General features: G+C 39.1%; 1 protein-coding gene across 1 annotated transcript; it reads left to right on the top strand.

Annotated features, from left to right (window-relative positions):
- The first annotated feature begins 1,798 nt into the window (after nucleotides 1-1,798).
- LOC103358538 (putative uncharacterized SMG1-like protein) lies at nucleotides 1,799-10,235 on the top strand. The gene is made up of 4 exons (XM_008283551.1): nucleotides 1,799-2,018; nucleotides 5,144-5,289; nucleotides 6,405-6,557; nucleotides 9,745-10,235. The coding sequence occupies exons 1-4, from the start codon at nucleotides 1,942-1,944 to the stop codon at nucleotides 9,897-9,899; spliced, it is 531 nt and encodes a 176-aa protein (XP_008281773.1). The 5' UTR covers nucleotides 1,799-1,941; the 3' UTR covers nucleotides 9,900-10,235.
- Nucleotides 10,236-10,877: the final 642 nt, after the last annotated feature.

Genomic DNA, 10,877 nt, shown 5'->3' with positions numbered 1-10,877 from the left:
AGAAATACCAGAGCCTCTAACTCCTGACCACAGCCGTGATCACATGGAGATAGGAGGATGTGGGCTAGGTAGCTTATTGTGGGTCTGGAGAGGCGGAAGTCAGGCCGCAGGTCACTCTGGCCATCCAGGAATAAGGCAATGAGTGGAACATGACTGTTTAGTTCACAATACTGAGATGATTTTGCATGCTGAAAATAGAAATATTCAAATCTAGAGTTTTCATTTTTTACATCAGTTCATGACACCATTCGATGTGACCATACAATCTGGTATAATAGTTTACTGAACAAGTTGTGAAAGCAAAGTGGTATCAGGCCTAACTTTTCTCAGGAGGGGCTGTAGTCTGAACCATAAGATATAAACAGTCTATGGTCTGAACCATAGTTAAATGTCACACTGACAATTCAGAGATAATCAATGTATGTATCTATTGTAAATAACATGAAAAGGCTACAATCATGTTCATGTGTTCACTTATAAGTTGATGTTGTCTTGTCAGTTCAGCAAAAGCAATTCGTCTCAGTCTTCTCTGACGATTGATTTGGTTTCCTATTATTATTGTTAGAAGAATTTGTATGATCGCCATAAGAAAAACTGAAAAATTGAGGATTGGTGGCATTTCCACAGATTTCTAATAGCTATTTTATAGTGGAAAAAATTGTGACTAGTTATAAGTCGTCTTTTCAAAGGAATGTCTCCTGTTTAGCTCGTTGAAATGATGAATCGTTAGTTATGGTCCAAAAATGTGAAAATTAAAAATAATAATTCGTATTATATTTAATGGAAGCAGAGTGATGTATTTCAACACAAAGGGTTTTTAAAAATATATTTTCATTTATTACTTTTGGAAAATACGCTTAGTACAATATGAATTTATCACAGAAATGCCGGTCGGCTCATTACAATAGCCGGTGTTGATCCGATACGTCTTAATTGAGCGACAGCAGTGACGTAATTAATAGCACCGAGATTTGCACAGTGTCAGGGTAGAAGAACAGAAGGAGGATTGGAATTGATAAAAAATGACATGTTTAAGATAAAATGGTTTAAAAAAGTACTTGGAAAAACCCACATCTTTATGGAATTTCATATCACACAACATATTTAAAGCTTTAAAGTATTACTTTCATCAGAATCATAATCAGAAACAGATTTATTGCCAGGTATAGTTTACACAATACGAGGAATTTGTTCCGGTGGGTTGGTGCAACAATACAACAATAAATGTAGAGTAAACAATAAATATAGAGACACAGTGATACAGTGATTAATTACTGTTAACATTTAATCTATTGTTTTTATTTGATATTGACAGCTGTTGAGGGACCATTTTATGGAAACTTTTTGTCTACCTTATTGATTTGATATTACAGTTAGCTTTAGTGGGACAGAATTCATGAGTAGCTAAAATTAAGCAGAGATGGAGGAAAGGGTGCAAAATCAATGGGAGGAAGAGATGGCCAGATGGTTGTAAAGCAGGCCTCATCAAAGAAATGGGAAGGACAGGAGGAAAGAGGTGGGAGGATGCAATTATAGCATCCCAAAGCTAAACAGTACACTCAAAATAGTAAAACACAATTCAGGATGAGTTGACAAGAACACGCAGTGGCAACGAGTTTTATGTAGCACATAATTTGCAAATATGTTCAGAAAATGAACGTTATCTGTTCCCATTTTATTAACCTCGGAGAGCAAATTTGATTGAGATGTGTTCTTTAACACTGGAATTCCGATCCATGCCCACCAGGTGGCGGAAGTGCACCATTTCGTGGTTTGTCAACCGCTAAGAAATATCAAGAAGAAGAACGACTATCGGAAGCTAGCTGTAACAACGAGTTGCTAACCGTTTTGTGAGACTTGATAAAATAACATAGTGAAAAGTAACCCTGAGGAGAGATAAGGTTCCCGCTGCCAGCAGATCATGCAGCGCTCTAAAAGGTAATGAGCCGTAAAGCCTCAGGGTCTCGGCTCAGCGGCGCCCACAAACTGCGGCCAAACTGGAACGACTGGCAGCCCAGGTTGGTGTCTGTGAGCGCTTTGGTGTTGGATGGTTCAAATAAAACGGCGAATTTTGGGGCCTACGTTGTGTTTCTGTGTTAAGTTGCGGTCACATGGGAGGTAATTGCCTCTGTGTTTCTTCACCGCAGCATTACATGGTTTAACTGAATTGTCTTCCGTACCGTAATCTTGACATAATTTGCCACGAAACATACACTAAAGCTTTTTATACAGGGTCGGCTCTTCATGAGCTCGTCTCGTGGATGGCTGAACCCGGCGCTAACGTTATTCACAGAGCATTGCTAATGTTGCCTGCATGCAGCTAACTCAGGTAATGCTAATGACTAATTGACAGCAAGGGATCTCAGACACATCAGTAAAAGCAATGCTGGTCCATGTTCCCCAGCGATGACTTAAGTGGGAGATTTATTCACGAGGTGATACAAATTGATAAGTGGTGGCAGTCATTTGTGGGCTACGGTGTTAGTTTCGCTGGTTAGCAGTCCTACAGTTCTGTTCGCGCTGGCTAACGATAGCTAGCTAACAAGAGGAAGACGCCACCCCACGACAATGTTCTCAACTTCACAAGCAACTTAAGGACAGATTTCTGCAACGTCTAACGAAATGTTTAACGGCGTTGGTCTTGTAATTTCTAAAGCTGATCTTAAGTAACTGCGAAAGTCAACAATGAGTGGTGCATTAGATTCCATTGCATTTCTAACAGCGTATAGTATTTCTTTGTCGTAAAGCTACTGCCTAAAGGATGCGGGTTCATTGTGTGGCAGTCAGTTTGGAAACTGGATGAATCGAAACTTGTTTTCGGTACCAGAGGCCACTAAAGTACAATCCAAATTGAGTGGTTAAGATCCTTGCGGTGGCCTGTGCATCTACCCAATCGTGAGGCCCTGTCTCCACACGAGCACCTTCCATATTTGATTTGACATGAGTGAGACACATGAGTTTCCGAGTATTCAAGTGTCACTAATGATCCCAAACTAAGTTGGGAACACAGGGTCATAGACCCCATAGCATCATTTTGCTTCTGAGCTTCCAGGAGAGTACAAGCAGCCCTGAGTAACAGCTCAGTACAGACAATTTGTAAATAGTGTTAAACAAAGACTTAAACCATAAAGGTGATTAATTAAATACAATGACAAGACTGGCAGTTAGTTATAATTTGATTTTAAAAAGACACTTGTAAAATCAGGCATCAGGTTGGCACTCTTGTCAACAGTTTCTGTTTTTTACTGGCCACTTTCAGTACTATTAACATTTAACTGACACTAAAGGGCATGCAAAGTCAAACTAGACATGGGATTTGTACAGAAAGATTCATCTGTTACCTTGCTTCTCATTGTTAACATTGATTGTAGTCTGCGGTCTCTATATGTATCCCAGATGAACATAAAAACTACACTGCATTGTATCACTAAGAGAAAAAAAAGAATTTTCAGTTTCATCAAACATGTTTTTTATTTCTCTTTTCCTCTTTCTACTGGTTCATCTCTCTCTTCTCTCCTTCTCAGTTACTTTTTTTTAAAATAGTCATTTAAATGACATTTAAGCCTCTCCATCCTTCAGTGTTGACACAAGAGAAAGGCAGAAATGCCTTGTGCTGTTCTAATGTTAAACATGCAGTCCTGTTTTCAGGGGTTGTTGAAGCGAATCATGAACATGCTGCACTTGTCTTAATGGACTTCATGTATTTTATACTTAATAATGGAGAAGTACAACCATTCTTATTTGTTTATTACTTATTAGTAGTATGCCAGCATTTGTGTGCCTTAATTATTACAGTAAGAAATATGGCCATTGAATCCCTGTTAAAAAACAAAAAAGAAAACTTGTTATTTTGTGCATATTTAACTTTTTTTCTTTCTTTCTGGGCTGTACTGAAAACATGATAAACTGTGACCCCTAAATCAAGGCACCTACGATAATTTGTATTCCACACCAAATTCTTAACTCAGTTTCTTTCCTTATAATAAGAAAATGGTTTTATAGAACGCCCTGTGGATTCATTCACATACAGTAAATAGATATGGCCAGTGAAAGTGAAAGGACATAAGAAAAAGACAAAGTTCAGTTGCATGAACAAGTTGGAAGCTGGCGGCTTTGCTCTGTCATCCTCATCTGTGTATCTCTGGGTTATACTTGCTTTATTTATTTAATGTTTATCAAGATAATTCCTTTTCCCTTATTTATTTTTTATTTATGTGTCAATTTCGTTTTAGCTGTTAATATTAAAATTATAAAAATGTATACCTTCACAAATGGGTTAAATTAAATTAAAGTCTCAAATGAAACCCTTTTTCTCCTGATCTGTATTCAAAGTTGGTAATTAAAAATGATTAATAATTTAGAAAGACTTTTCAGTTTTATTGCCAGCCCTACATCTTAGTCCCTCCCACTAGAGATGCAAGTGGAGGTGTCTCGTTTAACAAAACGAGACATCCTTGCCTGTGACCCATTGTTTTAAAGTGTTAATTAAATATAATTTGTTACACAGCTGCATAAGCTATCCATTGTTTGGGTACAGCCTACTGCTGTAAGATTTCTAAGATTTCTGTCAGATGAGCAGGAAAATGTTCATGACAACGTACAGTATATTTACATATAAGTTCATTCACATTGTGTAATAATCTGACAAAAACGCATCGGTATCTTTTCTTTAATTTAACACACACTGTGAAGTATAACAAGTTTTGCTGCAAAAGTGTTGTGACTGAGTGATATATTTATTTCAACATTTGTCAGTCCTGCTCTTAACGTTTGTACGTTTGTGTGTGTGTGTGTGTGTGTGTGATTTCTGTCAGATGTGCAGGACAATGTTCATGACAACTTACAGCATATGTTTATTTTTAGTTTAATTCACACTGTGGCATAATATGATATAGTCAATCAGTAAAGTAACTGTTGAATTGTTTTTGAATCGAGAATGTGTTCTGACCTAACTATAAAGAAACTCAATAGAGCAGTGAATTCTGGAATTGTCAAATTTTTCCCACCCCAGTGACTCCCATCTTATTCAGTTGTTAAGTAAAATACTGAAACTGATGATATCCAAATCAGTGTTAGACCATGCAGTAAATCTGTTTTTATATTTTGTCTTTCTCTGTCATGTATATGTTATCCATATATTCAGAGTTGACAGTATATCATCCAGCCAGGACGAAGGGAAGTCGGGAGAGCTTGGTTCAGGACCGTATGACGTGTTGCCCTCCAGCTGCCCTGAACAGCCAGTGGTGCCCAGTGATGTCTACACTGCTGCAAATGCACATCAGGAAGAAGGTGAGGCTTTCCACGATTCCAGAAATCACAGAATTTCTAAGCTGAATAGTCGGGTATTGGCTCTTCTTTCAGTTTATTTGCCAAATAAATAAAAAGAACATTTTTAGTTTTAAACAATTTTTTGAACGAGTTCTAAAATATTAATATTTTTTCATTTTTTATGACAGGTGGTCTTATTAATTAGTGTACCACTATATGTATGTGTGTATCCGTATGCAGTGTTTCCTCTAGGATTTTTTTTTTAGCAACGGGGCAGGCTCTCCGGGGAGCTATGGCGGTCTAAACAAATGACGCTTGACTGCAGATTTTACTTTTACAACCTATTTATTGAATGGCCAGTTAAAAGTGTCATTTTAACGGGTGAATGTAAAAAATAAAATTAAATAAATAAAACAAGAAAATTAAATAAAGAAAAATAGAAACAATAAATAATAATTTCTTGATGGGGCTGTAGAATCAGTGGCAAAGTTTTTTTGTTTTTTTTTAATAAAAGAGCTCTAAGGCTCTGTTGTACGGAAATTCTTTTAGAGGTAGCTGCTGATGCTCTGATGAGTACCTAACCATCATCATTTCTAAGTCAGTAAAAGGCTAGTGGTACCGGACTAGCGTCATCTTCATCAGGTGTCTTTCTCTTCTTAGAGAAATATTTGAACAAGCTCATCTGAAAATGAGGTCAGCTGTTACATCATAGCTTAGTTCTATCAGTTAGTTTACTCACGTTAGCGACACTGAGTTGGCACCGGGCCCAATTAACTGAGGCTACCGGTATGTTATGTAGCGTTAGCTGGCCATTAATATTTTGCGAATGTCTTGTAAAATCTTTTCTGAGTTATCTTAAGCTAATAAGTCTCCCTTTTCTCCAGTAAGTAGCTGCCTTATTTTCCAAGACAACCCTCCTCTGACTCTCTGACCAGGAACCTGGGTATTTACAAGGCGCACTCTCACGAGTAATGAACGTTGTATTAACCCCCCACCACCCCAAATGAATGTAGAGGAAACACTGTGTATGTATGTCTGTGTCTATTTATATATATATCTGTGTGTGTATATGTCTCTCCTGCGCTTTGTAATAAATATAAAACAAAGGTTTTATCCATCAATGCTTGTGTCTCTAGGTGGATATGAAGCTGGTCAAGGTGTCTGTGATACTTCGTTTGGTTGGAAGTCGCTGGGGAAAGAGTTGAGGCCTAATGACGTGACAACGGATTTGATACCTTTTCAGCATGGAACCCGTGCTTTAGCTTCAAAGGACATGAGGAAATCGCAGGGTAAGCTCTGTGATAAATGTTGGATCCAGTACCAAAGTTTGGATCCAGCATCTTATTATGCCAATCCTGATTGGCTGGTGACACTTCATCAGGTAGAGCCACCTACTCTTAAGAAGCCTGCGCTATGACACAACATCAAATTCAAAATAAACATCTCTTCTCGCTTCGCCCCAGCAAAAAGAGCTGTCTGCTGAGACATCTCACGCATGCTTTTCTGAGAACGAGGATTACGCAAGTAACCTATCCTTCTTATCTGTTTCGATGTTTCACTATGGTATATGGGGACCCCTATATGTCCAGACACGCAGATTTCAAACAGCCACAAGCCGTCCTAATGGTGGCCCCCTGCACCAAGTGGGGCCCAACGCTCAACACAGTGGGGGCCACGCTTTGAGCAGAGACGTCCAGCTTTGAGAACCCCTTTATACAGGACCCAGGGTGCAACCGTATAGCACGAGTCCCCTATAAGTCATGTATAGGCAAGGGCAATTGCCCCTACAAGTTAGAGAGCTGTTTCTTTATCATAGGCTTGCCCCTATGAGGAATCGCCTAGGATACAAAAAGTTTAGCACTTTTACGAAACCTTTTGTCTTGTCCTAGTACATCAGCAAGACACAGACTGGAAAGAACACATGCTTGATCTGAAGAAAAAAGGGCGCTGAAGAGAATGCCATAAAAAAAATAAATAAATAAAAAATGGTTGAGCATGAGCTAGTTACTCTGGGCACTACGGCAGGGTGGGGCTTCAGTGACATGCTCTGAAGCAAACTGCGTGCACAAAGGATGCACTGACAGTGCATGAATGTCATTGACGTGCTTGGCAGACACTAAAGCCAGCAGAAACGCTGTCTTCAGACACAGGTGTTTTTAGCTGACCTCCCCCTGTGGTTCAAATGGGGCCCTAGAGAGCCCATTCAAGACCACTGCCAGGTCCCATGGGGAATACAGTGACCTGGAAACAGCACACACTAAGAAGCCTACGATTCCCTCTCACGAAACAGCAGACCAAAGGATGTTGGCTAGCTGTTTTGCCCAAACCCAACATTGGCATGCTGCAATAGCAGCCTGGTAGACATTAGTTGTGGAGAAAGCTTTTTCTTTGTCAATCATGTCCTGCAGGAATGACTACATCACACCAACAGGACAGAAAGGAAATGTGTCCTTCCAACACAACTCCCCCATTTACAGTCATAAAGAGACGTACTGTAGGATGCTCTAGCACTCTGAGGAAGCCCCACAGTATTTAAATTATACCACTCACAAGCCAGAAAACCGGGAGTAGCTCTGTTGTCATCCCCGTAGCCTGAGGCGTTTTCTTCCCTTCATAGCGAGATCTGGTGGTCTCTGTAACTCGGCAGGCCAAGGATTGTTTAGCCAGGATCCACTGCGTTTGCGTATGGTCCATGCTAGCCCTGAGGGCTATCACAGCACTGGGCTTGGCAGCCTTAGCAGAAGGGATGAAAACAACTTCCTCATCCTCTGGTATGAGGAGCTCTGAGGTGTCGTCCTCAAGAATGCTAGAAATGAGAACAGAGGGATTCATGTTGTAGGCAAATAATACAAAACCTATGCAATGCAGCCAACATGGTATGTGTATCATTAGTTCTTTTCAAATTCAATTAAAAATCCAAAAGTGAAGAATGAAAAAACTCTTTATGAATTAAACACTGAAAAAAAACAACAGCTTTTTATTCTTACTTTATATCTTATGTGCAAGCCATGAAAGAGGAAATTTAAAAAGTTTTATTTTGTCCAATTCATGTGACCAGGAAGTCATTAACTTCTTTGCTTTTTGATAGATAGGTAGTTACACTGATACTGATATTCAAACTGATCATTATTACACAGTTAGATGTGCACTTGGAGAACACAGGCCTCTGCCAAGGTTAGTAGTCCATTCCTCTATTGCATGTGATTTCGTGACCTAAACCTTCTGCACTAAAATGTATGGATTTTTCCTTGTAACTGGTGCTACCTCACCACAAGGTTTCATGAAAATTGACCTGGTAGTTTTACATAATTCTGCTGACGGACTAAAAAGCAAACAAATCAGCAAATGATAATCAAAACATGACCTCCTTGGCAGAGGAAACAAGTCAGATTGTTGTAAGCCTAAACAATTATTATGTTTAAGTTGTGACTCGATAATCTGACCCTTGACAATCTGAAAACCTTGCTATCTGAAAGGTTTTTAGGAAAAATGAACGGAACCCATTAAGAATAGCCTTAACATACCGACAGCCTTGGATTCCGACTCCGACATGACATTTTATGTCACAAATAAGGATAACGGCGTATTATCTGACTGAACAATCCGCCAGATTGGCTACATTCCGACTGCAGGACTTAATGCTCAATTTGGATTTTTTTTGTGAAATCCGATTTTTTTCAAGTTTGTTCACATTTCCGATTAAATACGACTTGTATGTGATGTCCTGTGTGAACTTCATATGACCCAAAAGTGTCCCGCATGACCAGAAGAGGACACAACAATGTCACACGTAGCGAACGTGCTCAGTGTTTGCAGAAGTAAACGTGGATGGTGGTGGTGGCAGGGAAGTGGCGCCGCCGCTGTCACCTATGGTAGAAACAGAAGTGTGACCACTAACTAAACTGGCATCAGCAATATTGCCTGTGCGTTCCGACCACTTTCACCTCGTCACAGCGCGCGCGCACCCCCACCACCACCACCACCACCACCACACCGAATATTCTGATATTCATCATTAATTGAGCCCAGCTATTCAGACCAGCCCGACTAGTAATATAATAACTATAAACAATGAATATTAACAACAAATTACCCTTCAAGCATCAAGCCCTCCTTGTATCTCGACCTCCGTCTTGACAATCCAACAGCCTTGCTATCCGACATAAAAGAAGGTTTTACATTTAGTGTCAGATTTTTGAGTCACGACTGTATAATATGTACACAATCCCACCCATATCCAGATGACCAACACAGATGGCAAACACGCAGTGCAAAATGATAAAAATCCAATTTATAATTCATTGTCTGACTAAAAATTGTTATGCAAATTACTTGGTTGATTTTTAGCTCATAACTAAATAAACAGCATTTTCTAAAATGTCATATATTTTACACTAAACATTCGTGAAATGCATTTTGAATCTACAGTGACAGCCTGTGGTGGTACTGAGAGATAGTTTCATTGTGTTGTTGCAGACAGAGGAATGGCTCACTCAGAGGAGTCTCGACTGACCAACCTCCTGCGCCGAGTTTCCAGGGAAGATGACCGCGACCGGAGGCTGGCCACTCTCAAACAACTAAAGGAATTCATCAGCCATGGCGAAAGCAAAGTGGTTAGTCAGATTCTGTAAAGATCATCTTCCAGTTTTGTCATTGCAAACCTTCTGTAATATGAAAATAAGACATAATCAGAAAATAAGACATAGTCATGTTAAAACTGTGCCTCTCATCTTCATCTCGGCGCAAAATTTGGGATATTTCACGGTCTCTGCAGTCATGCACGCAGTGACCAACAGACTGGCTCAAACTTTTTAACAAACTTGTCTGACTATAATAGTAAATTCCTATGTAGTTTCTGGTATTGGCTCTGTTTGGCTTTATATTCTTAGTATTCTTCGACAGTGTTGCATTTAAATGCCACACACATGCTCGTGATATCTGAAATATTTGTTGATTTAGTTTTAGTGTTCTGTATCAATTGTGTTGAAATTAACCTAAAGTAAAATAGCATCTACAGTCACTGCAAGCGTGGCTTTATCCTGAGTAACGTTTACAAGTGTTCTTAATTAGGCAGTGGAAATTGCCACAATTTGGTAAATGTTGAGCTTTAGGTTATGTATTCTTTACCAAAAAATGATCAACTGTATGCAGTAATTATGTGGTAACCAGAGTTTTTCCACTTTTTTTTTCACTGTTGTTTTTTTTTTATGAACCAAACGTGTGTTCAAATGACTGAAGATGTTTTTATTTGTGTTGACTCTATTGTTGTGCTTTTTAAGACTAGTCCCTGATTTTCACGGGGCAGAAATAATCACTAAGAAAATAGACATTTACTTGTCAAACAAAGCAAATATCAAAGACAGGGTGTGTTGGTAAAGCTGACCAAAAAGAAAGACAGTTTGACATGTCCAGGTTTTCTTTGTGTGAGTTAGCTCAACAAAACATAAAATTCCAATCAGAGATAGTGGGTATCACGATGATGACTGTCAACTTTGTTAGCAAAGACTTTCTTCTTCAGACTTACATAAAATGTCATGTGACTCGTCTTCTGCACAGAATGGACTGATCATGTGCCACCTACTTCAGCCATGGAGAGCTATAAAGAATAT

Source organism: Stegastes partitus, unplaced genomic scaffold, assembly GCF_000690725.1.
Source record: "Stegastes partitus isolate 25-593 unplaced genomic scaffold, Stegastes_partitus-1.0.2 Scaffold319, whole genome shotgun sequence".
NCBI lineage: Eukaryota > Metazoa > Chordata > Actinopteri > Pomacentridae > Stegastes > Stegastes partitus.
This window is presented reverse-complemented; position numbering and strand designations above follow the sequence as displayed.